Source organism: Chenopodium album, chromosome 19 (assembly GCF_948465745.1).
Source record: "Chenopodium album chromosome 19, dcCheAlbu1.1, whole genome shotgun sequence".
In the NCBI taxonomy this organism is placed as follows: domain Eukaryota; kingdom Viridiplantae; phylum Streptophyta; class Magnoliopsida; order Caryophyllales; family Amaranthaceae; genus Chenopodium; species Chenopodium album.
In genome coordinates, this window is record NC_137852.1 from 37,340,451 (window position 1) to 37,354,538 (window position 14,088).

The 14,088-nt window shown below is 33.6% G+C and overlaps 1 protein-coding gene across 1 annotated transcript; it reads left to right on the top strand.

The window, feature by feature from the left end:
- Nucleotides 1-468: 468 nt before the first annotated feature.
- Nucleotides 469-11,253, top strand: LOC145595382 (structural maintenance of chromosomes protein 4-like). Its single transcript, XM_081651781.1, has 28 exons — nt 469-766; nt 859-948; nt 1,113-1,214; nt 1,312-1,488; nt 1,597-1,727; nt 2,068-2,146; nt 2,249-2,406; nt 2,489-2,564; nt 2,695-2,823; nt 2,893-3,037; nt 3,767-3,897; nt 4,870-5,022; nt 5,131-5,320; nt 5,521-5,654; nt 6,942-7,100; nt 7,760-8,068; nt 8,182-8,358; nt 8,492-8,575; nt 8,676-8,885; nt 8,991-9,080; nt 9,166-9,287; nt 9,372-9,527; nt 9,609-9,716; nt 9,803-9,863; nt 10,242-10,376; nt 10,476-10,563; nt 10,673-10,745; nt 10,835-11,253. The coding sequence occupies exons 1-28, from the start codon at nt 599-601 to the stop codon at nt 10,953-10,955; spliced, it is 3,756 nt and encodes a 1,251-aa protein (XP_081507907.1). The 5' UTR covers nt 469-598; the 3' UTR covers nt 10,956-11,253.
- The last annotated feature ends 2,835 nt before the right edge of the window (nt 11,254-14,088 follow it).

The window sequence follows — 14,088 nt, forward strand, 5'->3', positions numbered from 1 at the left end:
CACGTCACTATTCATTACAAATCTCCTACAACCAATAAAATTTATTCTAATACATTTTTTCGTCTTGATCAAAGTTTGTCAACTATATTTTCAGACATTTTTTGGTTTATAAAAAACCTAATTAAAATGATACGAAGTATTACAATTATAAGTTAATAATGGTTACTGAAAATTACCGTGCATGGCACGGGAATTAACCTAGTATAGACTACAACAATGCCATATCCCAATTTGCCCGGCACAAAGCAGCAAGCCTAAGGCCCAAAACAATTCAATTTTTGGGTTTTCCCCGGCAAAACGCTCTAATGATGGACCAACAACACATAGTCCGATTTCAAGGCCCAAAACGATTCAATTTTTGTGTTTTCCCGCCAAAACGCTCACCACTCAACTTTCCACTCATTCTCCATTTCATTTATTCCTTTTTCAAAAAGTTTCCACTACTCACTCTTCATTTCAAACTCAACAATCGTCACTGAAATCATACCGAGAGTCGCAACTCGTGACTCCCTCTCTTTCCATCTTCAAATCTCACTTTCATTTCAATCACAACTATTCTAACCACAAATTCCATCAACAAATTCCCTCACTTTTATAAATGGGGAAAGAGATGGAACCCGGCGCCGACTCGGCGAAAACAACAACGACGACAGCGTACGAGTCGACTGAGTCTGGCTCTCGAACTCCGAGACTCTTTATTAAAGAGATGGTCATGAGAAATTTCAAATCTTATGCTGGTGAACAACGTGTTGGCCCTTTTCACAAGGTTAGGGTTTGTAACATTTCATCAATTTCACTTCAATTGATTTCTTCTTCTAAATTTTGCTAATTTTTTTTGATGTTGTTGAATTTTGGTAGAGTTTTTCGGCTGTTGTTGGACCAAATGGAAGTGGGAAAAGTAATGTGATTGATGCTATGCTCTTTGTGTTTGGAAAAAGGGCGAAACAGGTGATTTTAATTTCCAATTTTTATCAATAATTCTTGTTTATTGCAACATAATTACTTAATTTGGTTCAATAGACAATAAATTAATGCTGTTTGTGCAAAAATTGTGGTTAAAAATTGAATTTAGATTAGTCTAAGAGAAATGATTTTGATTTTGAACTTTGTAGATGAGATTGAACAAAGTTTCTGAGCTTATTCACAATTCGACAAATCATCAGAATTTAGATAGTGCAGGTGTATCAGTCCATTTTCAAGAGATTATTGATCTGGTAATTATATTTTTCGCCGATTTATTGTTGCAGTAGTTTCTGAATAGGTATTATATGATGGGGGGTTTTGTGGTTTATGATGTTTTGGGTAATGTAGGATGATGGAGAATATGAAGTTGTTCAAGGCAGTGAATTTGTCATTACAAGGGTTGCATTTCGAGACAACTCGTCGAAGTATTACATCAATGATAGAGCAAGTAACTTCACTGAAGTTACAACTAAGTTGAAGGCAAAAGGAGTCGACTTGGATAATAATCGTTTTTTGATCCTTCAGGTCTATTGGGTTTTTTTTTGATATTTAAATCTTTGGTTCGATTTTCTTTTCTGTTTATTTCAGTGTATTTCCTACAAAGTAACTCAGGTTGGTGTTGTTGGGTTGTAGGGTGAGGTTGAGCAAATTTCACTAATGAAGCCGAAAGCTCAAGGACCTCACGATGAAGGGTTTCTTGAATACTTTGAGGATATAATAGGGACTAATAAATATGTGGAGAAGATAGAAGAGTCTTCTAAGCAGTGAGTTTTATCTATTCATCTTTTGGTGTTGCAAGAAGTCTTATTCTTTGTATGTATGGTACTGCTATATAATCTTGGTGAAGTTATTGGTTCAAACTTTGTATTTGGTACTCGATCTCAGGACCTTTGAAGTTTTGTAACATGGAGGAACTGAATAGATTTAGGCGGTTCAAACACTAATCTTTAAATACAATTTATAGAGAATTTGGACCTTTCATGGTTGTATACTTGTATAAGCATATTAGCTGTGACCTGCTTTTGCATCGTGCTGTACTCATGTCAGGTTTTAGATTACAGCGGCCCATTTATTAACTTTGTTTAATAAAATCTGGATCATCAGGTTAGAAGATCTAAACGAGAAGAGGTCTGGAGTTGTGCAGATGGTCAAGTTGGCCGAGAAAGAGAGAGACAGCTTAGAGGTATTCCCTATTATATATTTCATTATAGCCTTTGTTCGTGTTAAGGACTTTGAAGAGGCAAATGAAAGTCTTTTACTGAACCTATATTCTCATTATTAACAGGATGTGAAGAATGAGGCAGAATCTTATATGCTGAAGGAACTATCACTGTTTAAATGGCAAGAGAAAGCTACAAAACTTGCTGCTGAAGACAACAATGCTAAAATGGCTGAGCTGCAAAATAATCTGTCCAGCTTGGAAGAGAGTTTGAAGTCGAAAAGGTGTTCTTGGTCATATGTGATTAATACAATTTTCCTCTTACATGAGTGTATTTGCTAATGTCATTTTAAACACTTGATTCAGAGAGGAGATACAGGGAAATAAATCTAATTTGAAGGAGCTTGAAACTTTGCACAATAAATATCTCAAGAGACAAGAGGTTTGCATCATTTGATTTTAACCTTTTATATCTCGTATATAGTTGCACATCTTAGGTGTTGAAGCATTAGCACTTCAGCTAAATCTTGATTGCTTTGTCAATTGTGTGTTATGCCTGTCGGAAATCCCAGGAACTTGATAATGACCTCAGGAGCTGCAAAGAGGAGTTTAAAGAGTTTGAAAGGCAAGATGTGAAATATCGTGAAGATTATAAGCACATGAAGCAAAAGATAAAAAAGCTTGAAGATAAAATTGATAAGGTTGGATTAATGTCATTGATTGAACATACCACTATTTTGGCAAATTTCTAACCATTGGTCTCAATATAGGATTCGTCAAAGATCAATGACTTTACAAAGGAGTGTGAGAATGCCACACAAGCAATTCCAAAACTAGAGGAAAATATTCCTAAGCTGCAAAAGCGCTTGGTGGAAGAAGAGAAGGTTTTGGAAGAAATAAAAGAGAAATCTAAAGGTGGATTTTCACTTTTATATAAATTTATGATGCATTGTCATTTTTTGCTGCCTGAGTGATTTATTAATGTTCATGCTGTACTTTTTTATGCTATATGTTTTAATTTCTCAAAGTACTGCCCAACCTTCCGAAGTCAATATTGTTTAAGAGAATTGTTTGTCAGAATATACTGCTCGTTGTTGCCTGATTCTTGTGCAAGTTTTTTAGTTTGGATTTCCCAAGCTTTTATTTTTATTTTTTATTTATTTTTTTACCACATAAACACTTTGATAGATCTCTGAAATAGCTATTTCCATTTCTTTGGCAATTTAAGCTTTCAAATTTTAACGTCTTTAAATATTTTGACATCTTTGAGCAGTCACTATTCCAAATATAGCAAGGTGCATTGAATCATTAGAGTTTTGTTTCTTTTAAAATGATCTTGTTCATATTTTACACACTGTGTTAGCTGGTTTTTGGTAAACCTGCATGCTTAATATCTTTGATAAATTGTTATTATTCTACATTGTAATCTGTTCTAGTTTTGTATGCTAACTATCTTTGTTATAGTACTGAGACTATTTTTTGTGATGGACGATGGTAGTATTGTCTTCATCGTAAAATTTGAAATTCAGTTAGAAACTATCTTCCAACTTAAACCTGAACTTGATCTTAGATTCTAATATTCTATACATCTTTTGTGAAGAATGTCAATCTTGATGAATCTTTTTTCTTTGAAAATAAAATTAGGTGAAACTGAGATTCATCGTTCTGAGTTGGCCAAGGTTCGCGCTGAGTTGGAACCTTGGGAGAATCAATTGATGGAACATAAAGGGAAACTGGAAGTTGCATCTACAGAGCGGAAGCTTTTAAATGATAAGGTGATTCAAAAAACATAGCAACTATGATGTCGGTGTCACTCAGCTATGCATGTATTTGATAAAAAGTACTCTAATTTTTGAACTAAATTGTTGAATTGCTATATAGCTTATGTGATCAGTGAACCAAATGCAGTGCCTACATGTCTGTGGGGAAGATGATTTATTGAGCTGTAGGTGAGGTGTGCCTTGTAGAGCATGATGTAATTACAGTAGTTAAGTTTTTGCGTGACATGATTTAGTGCAGTTGTTATGTGCTACCGAGTGCCTCATAGATTACAAAAGTCCTTGATTTTTCTACTCCCTCCGTTCTCATTTTAAAGTCCCATTTTCTTATTTCACAAGTTTTTAGGATGATAAATAGAAAATATGGTAGTATGGTACTATGGTTTGGTTGATTAAAAGGGAATAAATAATATAAGAGAGTGTAGTTTGGTTGATTAAATGTGAATTACAAAATAAATTTAGGTGAAATGAGACTTTTAGTTAGGAACAAAGTTTTTGTGAGAAATGAATTTTTTGGAGGCAATAATGTAATTTGATGCAATATGTTTGAAGCTCATTAGCTTGATTTTTTGTAATTGTTTTTAAAAAAACTCCTAGCTATTGACCCTAGAAATATGTGCCTTACTTTGGAAATGGTTCTAGTCTTATGCATCTGCTTCAAGTGTGCTGTCATGTTTGGACACCTTGTGACTTTGAAACACTTGGTATAGTAGATTGGCAGTATTCTGGTTTTGATATAGGTAGACTGATGCGTTCTTATGCTAAATTATTGATTTAATGTGCATAAATCTCATATATTTGATTGTTCACAGGCCATAACTCAACTGGAAAGTTGTTCTAATGTATTTGGTTGGATTGTCAAAAGAATTATGATGATTTTCTGTTCTGTTTTGTTATGTTGAGCTCATGTACTTGCCTTTCATGACTTTGATCTTTATGTGCTAATAGTGTTATATTTGTTTACTTCAGCATGAAGGTGCACAAAAGGCTTTTGAGGATGCTAGAAAGCAGCTGGAAGATATAAGTGATAAGATTAACTCTAAATCTGCTGCAATCACAAGCATTAAAAACGATTTGGAGAAAAAAAAGTCTGAGGCCTCTAATGCTCGTAAAGTAGAGCAAGTAAGTGCATTATTGGTTCAAATTTTCGTTTATGATTGATACTTTGTCAGAACTTGGGTATAATTTTATCAGACCCAGCTAGAAGACTGACCTTTTTTGACTGGACAGGAATGTGTCAAGGAACAAGAATCTTTGATTCCTCTTGAACAAGCTGCAAGACAAAAGGTTGCTGAGCTTGTATCTGTTATGGAATCTGAGAGGAGCCAAGGATCGGTTCTGAAAGAAATCTTAAGAGCAAAGGAAACAAATCAGATCCAGGGAATACATGGACGAATGGGTGATTTGGGTGCTATAGATGGTGAGTCTGTAGATGCAAAAACAGTTGATCACTGTTTTATGATGTGTGAATCAGTTGTAGGGATTATTCTTTGTGTTCGATTCTGTCATATCCTATATCTTCAGAAAAATTTATATCATAGTGTATTGTCATGGTCTACTTTTGGCTCCTCATATTCCTATCTTATTGACTTTATTCAATTGTTTTTGTTTCCAATGCAGCTAAATATGATGTTGCTGTGTCAACAGCATGTCCTGGACTTGACTATATTCTTGTAGAGACAGCTGAAGCAGCCCAAAAATGTGTAGATTTGCTACGTGAGAAAAACCTTGGTGTTGCGACCTTCATGATACTGGTACACTTCAAATATTCTTTCATTGAAATCACTAGTTCTATTGTTGATGCGGTTATATCTCAGAAGTAGTCCAAAATTTCCAAGGATGATGATTGCTAGCACATCAAGTTATGTATCTCATTTCTTTAAAGATATGAAATGGTAATTTAAAGTAACAAAGTGAGGTTCAGACTATAAAGTTGCCAAAAGAAATTTGAGCTTATCAACTGTCATTGATGTTTATTCCTTAAATTAGGAATAGCTTTAGCAAATTAAGCTTTTCGATAGGAAATTGTATTAACTTGTGTATTGATTTTTTAAAATTTCTGTGATTGTTCTTTCCATTTCATATTGTTTTTGAAAATCGGGTTGGTAGATATATGAAAATAGCATATTGGTGGGCATGACATGTGAAAGTTATAATATCTAATGGGACCATTAGGCTTGCAATATTGTTGAGAGAATTTTCAACCATTATGTTTTTGTACCCAAAAAAAGAATGAAATACAACTTGTGAGTTGGGATTATCTTGTTAAGGAGGTGTGAAAAACACTAGGGGGAGATATCAAGAATGACCATGTGACTACAATTAAAGGAAAGAGAAATAAGGTGTGTAATAATGGATATTATCAAATTTACTCAAGGATATAATCAAATTTATACAAGGGTATAAAGAGGTCTGTGAACACATGAAAAAAGGTTTATGAAAGCATAACATAAAGGGAAATGGTGCAATTAAAATGTATTCTCCAAAAAAGAAAATGGTGCAATTAAAAAAAAAAATCAAAAGAGCTGGAAACTTTCAAAATGGGAAACTACACTCTAGCAGTCTGTATGGATTATTACTGTTCAACACTTCAACGGCCTGTTGGCCTGTTGTATATCAGGTTTATGTTACTGTGGTAGGACATAGGATGAGTAAACTTGACATTAGCCTGCATCTTTAGATAAGATTAGCACAGAAATTGAATTTGCAGATATCTTGATGACCTTTTTCCTGTGGAATACTTCTTTTGAAAATGGTGTTATTCTTAGTTTAATAATTACATAACCTAGGTATATGCTTGCTTTAATTGGGTTTGTGACTGGCATGACTGCATAGCAGACTCTTGATTCTTGAAAGACATGGATTTTGTTGAACACATTTCTTGCTTTCCTTTTGTATTAGCATTTCCTGGATCTGTGGTGCAGCATCCAGGTTTATTTATTAACAACTGTAGTCCTGTGTTTCCACAAGATATGCCTTTTGAATTCCATAAGGCAAGTTTTACGTAGACAAACATTGAATTTAGCTCTTCCTGTTTGCAGGAGAAACAAGAGAGACATGGTGATCAGTTGAAGAGAAAAGTAAATACCCCGGAGGGTGTTCCTCGGCTTTTTGACTTGATTACAGTCAAGAATGAAAGATTAAAACTTGCATTTTTTGAGTTGCTTAAAAACACTGTTGTGGCAAAAGACCTTGAGCAGGTAATGTTTTCATCAAAAGCATGTTAGTAAGTTACTTTGACCCCATATTTTTGGTCTTTAATTTTTCTCTGACTAATACGAGAAAATATTTACCTTGGTGACGCCTGACATTACAACAAGTAGCTTTGATGGACCTATCTTGACTATAAGTTGGACTACAATTAAAAATTTAAGCCCATTGAATTGCATGATATTAAGAAATGACCTTTTTAAAACAGATGTCCTCATTGAAGAGTTTTCTGGTGTTCTGTCTCCTAAGTCTTTGTTGAACTATATTATATATAATTGACAATCTGCCAATTATACATTGTTATCAGTGTCAATGTTGCACTTAGCAAGAAAAATGTTTTGACATGTGTTGACTAGGTCATACATATTGAGTTATTTCTGAGCCTTGATTAGTTTCAATTTAAGTACTAGCCTTTGACCTGAGCTAAGCACTTATATTGTTTATTTTTATTATAGTATTAGCTTTAAATTATTTATCTGTTCTATGTCAGTTGCTTGATGGTGGTTCAATAAGATCAAGACTCAATTGTTTAATAGAACTCCAAATAAGATAAAAGAAAGTTCTTAGCAACAACCTGTTGTGGAATCTGTTTAAGTGTTAACTTGCTTGTGGAGGCTCCTATGATGATTTATCTAACTGTTTTTTGTAGGCATCACGCATAGCATATGGTCAGAGCAGAGACTTCAGGAGAGTGGTTACACTGGAAGGTGCTCTCTTTGAAAAATCCGGGACTATGAGTGGAGGGGGGAATAAACCACGTGGAGGGAAAATGGGAACATCTATTCGTGCTGACACTGTTTCTAAAGAAGCTGTTGCTGATGCTGAAAAGGAACTTTCTATGTTGGTTGATAAACTAAATGCAATTCGAAGAAAAATTGCTGATTCTATTCAGAGTTATCAGTCTTTAGACAAAGCTATCCAACACTTAGAGATGGAATTAGCCAAGAGTCAGAAAGAGGTGAATCCTGTGATTAAAATTTGTATAAGCTTTATGAAAGTACCTTATTTATATATTTATTTATTTTTATTCACTGTTCCCGCTAATAACAGGTTGACTTTTGACTTGACCAGATTGACAGTATGAATACTCAAAATGATTATCTGAAGAATCAACTTGAGTCTCTGAAGTCTGCTGCAAAACCAAAGAAGGAAGAGGTGTCCAGGCTTGCTGCGCTCCAAAATATAATAAATGCAGAAGAGAAGGAGATTGCCAAACTTACACAGGGTTCTAAGAAATTGAAGGAGAAGGTATGAAAATTGCACTTGAATAATATTTATTCTACCTTCATTTTCATCATGAAGTTTGTTGACTGGCTGATGATTGAAATGTGAGTGTTTAGCAACTAAATGCATAGAGTTTTCTTTTATCATTGAATTCCAGGCATCAGAGCTTCAAAATAAGATAGAGAATGCTGGAGGTGAAACACTGAAAAACCAAAAGGCAAAGGTCGACAAACTCCAATCTGTAAGTAAACCGACATGGTGCATTGACTGCATTCATTTTTAAAATAAATTTCCGAATGAGAATTTGCCACTGATGTCTCTATTGTGTCTTTACTAATTAGGATATTGACAAACACGGAACAGAGATAAACCGCCACAAAGTTCAAATAGAGACTGGCGAAAAAATGATAAAAAAGCTGACAAAAGGGATAGGGGATTCAAAGAAAGAACAGGAATTTCTTCATCAAGAGAGGGAAAAGATGCAATCAACATTTAAGGAAATCGAACAGAAGGCATTTGCTGTGCAAGAGAACTACAAAAAGACAGAGAAGGTTTTTCTTAGTCAGTCTGTTAATTAGAGTTTAACTTCAGCAAATGATTTTTGTTGGGGTGTTGCTAAATGAGATTCTTTAATCCTTGCTAATTCACACTATCAGCTGCTGGGTGAACATAGAGAAGTTCTGGACAAAGCAAAATCCGACTATGAGAGCTTGAAGAGAAAAATGGATGAACTGCGGGCAACTGAGGTAGAATTTTTTGTTTTAAGTGTTTCTAATTTTAATTTCATTTTTATCTTCCAGTACTTAGTAACAGGTGATGTTGGTATAACAGGTTGATGCTGATTTCAAACTTAAAGACATGAAGAAACTTCACAAAGAGATGGAAGTTAAAGAGAGGGGATACAACAAAAAGCTTGATGATTTGCAGAATACTATCATGAAGCATATGGAGCAGTATGAACTGACCTATTTGTACTTAATTTGTTTGCAAAGACTTATTCTGAACATATTACATTATGTATAATCTGATGTTTTCAGAATTGCAAAAGACTCTGTGGATCAAGAAAAGCTAAAATCAACCCTGGAAGATGAGACTCTTTCCATGCCTTGTAACCTTAAAAAGGCCTTCGAGATGGTAGCTTTGCTGGAAGCACAACTGAAAGAAATGAATCCAAATCTTGATTCAATCTCTGAGTACTTTTCTCCCTATTGACTCAAATACTTTGAATTTTTGCTGCTGCAAACAGGTTACTAATTTATTGTCCAACATTTTAGATATCGTAAAAAGGTGGCATCATACAATGAACGGGTAGATGAGCTTAATGAAGTTACTCAAGAGCGTGATGACATTAAGAAACAGTATGATGAATGGAGAAAGAAAAGGTTAGTTTATTCTTTCCTTGTTTGTCCTGTCTTTACTGTAGCATAATTTTATGCTTTTGAACTAATGTGGAAACACTTGATTTCAGGTTAGACGAGTTCATGGCTGGATTTAATACCATATCTCTCAAGTTGAAGGAAATGTATCAGGTCCGTAATTGATAGTTGTAAATAATTCTTCTTCATCTGTGTTTATAATTTTATATATCCTTGTTTGGGATAGTTTAAGAAAGGCATATGAAGTAGAGTGGTATCTGAAATTGCTTATGAATGATTATTTTAAATTGAATTTATTAGTTACCTTCTGTCTTTTTAGCTTGATCGTTTTATTTATCTCTTTGGCAGCTGCTTCCTTTGTTTCTCTATAATAATATTATTTAGCTAATGTTAGCATGTGAATAGTGTAAATAGTCAAAATGATGTACTTATTGAGAGTTAGAAAGTTTATCAAGCATCTCTTGTTTTTGCATCCTCTTCCAATGTATTTATGCATCATAAAGTGATCTTGATTTTATGACTGAGATGCAGATGATTACACTAGGCGGAGATGCAGAGCTGGAGTTAGTAGATTCGTTAGACCCTTTTTCTGAAGGGGTTGTTTTCAGTGTGAGACCACCGAAAAAGAGCTGGAAGAACATTGCAAACTTGTCAGGTGGTGAAAAGGTAAATTGATTAATGTTATAGAGTTTCGTTTCAGATACTGCTCTCACAATTTCCCTAATGTTGGTCTCAAACCTTTACTGGCTTACCTTTTTCTTTCAGACTCTCAGCTCTTTAGCGCTTATTTTTGCTCTTCATCACTACAAACCTACCCCACTTTATGTGATGGATGAGATTGATGCTGCACTTGGTATCTTCTTGAATCATTTATTTATTTATTTATTTTTTTTTAGTTTACTAATCCTTAAATTCGTGGATTCCTGCTAAAGTGAGATGTTTGCGGTATCTTGTTTTGGCAGATTTCAAGAATGTTTCAATCGTTGGGCATTATGTAAAGGATCGTACAAAAAATGCTCAGTTCGTAATCATAAGGTTGATTTTTTTTATCATCTGTCATATCAAATTGTTTTATATTATCCTGACCTTACAATCTGATCTGTTCATTCTTATGTATCCTGCAGCCTCAGAAATAACATGTTCGAGCTGGCTGACAGGCTTGTTGGTATTTATAAAACTGATAATTGCACAAAGAGCGTAACAATTAACCCTGGTAGTTTTGCGGTCTGTCAAAAGGCTGCTTGAAGAAAGGATTGAGCTGTTCAGAATTTGGAATTGCTAATCTTAATGTCTTTGCATAAGGTTAGCTGATTTATGAATGCCGCGATATTTATGGTTACTGAAGGCCTAGTGTATTAAAAAGATGCTTGTAGATAGTTCTACACTCACTAATGATAAATTTATGTTCATACTAGTTCAGACTAATATCTATGTATTTATTGCAGTTTTTGCTGCTTATGCAACATTAGTGATCATGATTAGAAACTATTGAAAATGAAATACAAGTATATTGTAATAGTACTCAGTAAGGTGTAACTTTTATGTTATTGTGAATGATTAATGATATAATAATGAACTAGTAATAATATGATAATGAACCAGTTCTGCTTGAAGCGCTTTTTTAGCTTCAAGTTGGATCGTAGATTGGCCTTCCTTTGGTCTACCTTGTAGATTGTCTTTCTTCACTGTAAACCCTTCCAAGTTAGCCATTATAGATTTAAGAGCATCTCCAATGGCAAGCTACAATACTTTGTAGCTTGCTTTTTCACATTAATTTTTAAGCTACAACACTTTTTAGCAACAAAGTGTTCCAATGGTAAGCTACAACATTTTTTAGTTTGTAAAAAATAAATTATAAAAAATTAATAAATAATTATACACATGTTACAATATTAGTGGAATATATTTGTCTATTGTACAATCAAGCATGTAGCTTGTTTAGGCTACAATTGCTAGCATGTTGCTCAATTTTTTGTTCTCCAATGGTAAGCATGTAGCTTAAAATTTTATTTATATTGCAAGCAACTCCTTACAATTAAACCATTGGAGATGCTTGGTACCACCTCCCTCAAAAAAACATCGTTTCTATGTACCCAAATTGCCTAGAAACTAGCAATCATCAAAGGTATCGATTCCTCTTTTGTGTTTAACTGTTTATGAGGTATTGCATCAGATTTTTTTTGTTCAGGCATTAGTTGGAGGGTGTATACCCTCTGCCTGGGTTCCCAATGGGTCATATGAACACTTATGCATGATTTTCGTGACTCTCATATTACGTTAGGGTTTTAGTTGTATTTGGCGGCTTTGAATATGGTTGCAGAAGAAGAAGATGATGACTAGTTAGAAGATGATGATGGCAATGCAGGAAGGATGAGGAAGAAAATCTGCCATTTGAGATGCCAATGCTGTTGTTTACAAAATGATGGTGATGAGGAAGAAGATGAAACTCCAAAAACTCAATATTTGACATAAAAATAAAATAAATTAAAAATGTGAGCGGAATATTTATCGGCGATACTTTTTTCAAGACCGACATACCATTTTGCATATATAATATAAAAGGTGACACCAATAACAACAAATTGTTGAGGTTGTATCATTTTGCACACATCACTAATAGTTGGGATTATTTAAAGCTAATTTTCCTAAAGTTTAAGATACATGGCTAAGATAGTAAATTAGTAAGATAGAATGTGGACACTGAGCAAGAGTTAATGTTACAAAATTACAGAGTATTTCTTAACATGTTGGCCCTATAGTAAAAAAAAAAAAAGTTGGCACTATAGTCCCAAACTCCCAATACATTATTATAGACCTTTTTTTTCTTTTCTTTTTAATGGGGCAAATGTAATAATACAGTTCAAGTCATATTAGGTCTTTTATAAATAATTATATAAAGTACGTTAGTGTAGACACCCATTTGTGTCTCCCCAAAACCAAACCCAGTGATGAATGCCTTTCACGTCAAACCATAATCGAATGAGGTGAAAGTGTGGAAGAGTCAAGTGTTGCGGTTTAGTTTTATTTGAAAATTCTCTTCTCTCTGTTTTCGAAAATAACTCTATAGCCAAACCAGTTTAGTTTGGTTCATAATTAAGGTCCAATAATAGTGTAGTTGGATGGGGCTCGAAGAGACCTTTCCAACGATATATTATTAGCCCAATTCCGATGAATATTGAGGAAGTTATGTAATTATATATCCCTACACTCTAAAGCATGTATCTTTCCCTACACCCCCACTTAAACGGCATCGTTTAATCTCCAGTGCCCCACTATTCATTTATTCACTGCCATAATATAACGTCATCTTTGTCAAGGCGCATCTCTTATCCTTCTTCAGTTTTCTTCTTCTTCTTCTCTCTCTCTCTCTTTTTCTTTTTCTATTTTTTTTTTCCATCATTTTTGATTTGTGGCTGCCACTATATCATTGGGTTGGTGATTATAGCTCAATTGTTCTTACGGTTTTGTACATTGATTTTTTAAAAAATAAACTAACCTTTTCAGATCTAAGTTGATGTTTCATTGTAGTTTTTTATTGAATTTGGCATGATCTAGCTGATCTAAAGTGCAACTTTGATAATTTAACAAAAAATAAACAAAGTGAACTTCGTTGCTCAAAATTAGATGCTAATAAGCCTTCAATAATCGCATTGTTCGATATATATGATGTTCATTCTCATTTAGTAAAATGTTCATTTTTAAATTGTTACATGTTTCGGTCATTTATCCACTAATAATAGATGTACATTTGATTCTTGATATTTCTTCATTTTTGTATCGTAAAATGCTCATTATAAAGTTATAACATGGGTATATAATTATTCGCATTTTGAACGATGTAAACTTTAATTTTAAATTTAAATCCATGTTTATTCTTATAATAAAGATACATGGTCAATCTCATATAAATAGATGTTCATGTTGAAATTACATTATAATGTAAGATTGTTATGTATAGTATGAAGTAGTAAGTAATTTAATTAAGTATATGTGGTACTTAGCTTTTATGTCACAACTAATACAAAAATATATATTATGCAAGCAACAAAAAGACTAAATACAATGAGTAGGGAGCTTTAACCGTTTAACCCCATATACTTTTAATGCTTGTTAATTTTCATGTCATGTTCATTATCATTCCAATGTATGTTCATATATGTATGAGTAGATGCTCATTTACATATTATGTTGATCATGTTAGTTTCTACACTTATTTTTCATGTCATATATATATGTAGAGGGTATTATGTTCAAATTTACTAAAATTTAACTGCTTTTAAATAAACTTGGTGTTCTTATGGCTCATTCACATGTAGATACATAGTCAATAATAGATTTGATGTTCTTATCAAAGTCTTATGCTCATTCTCATGTAGCA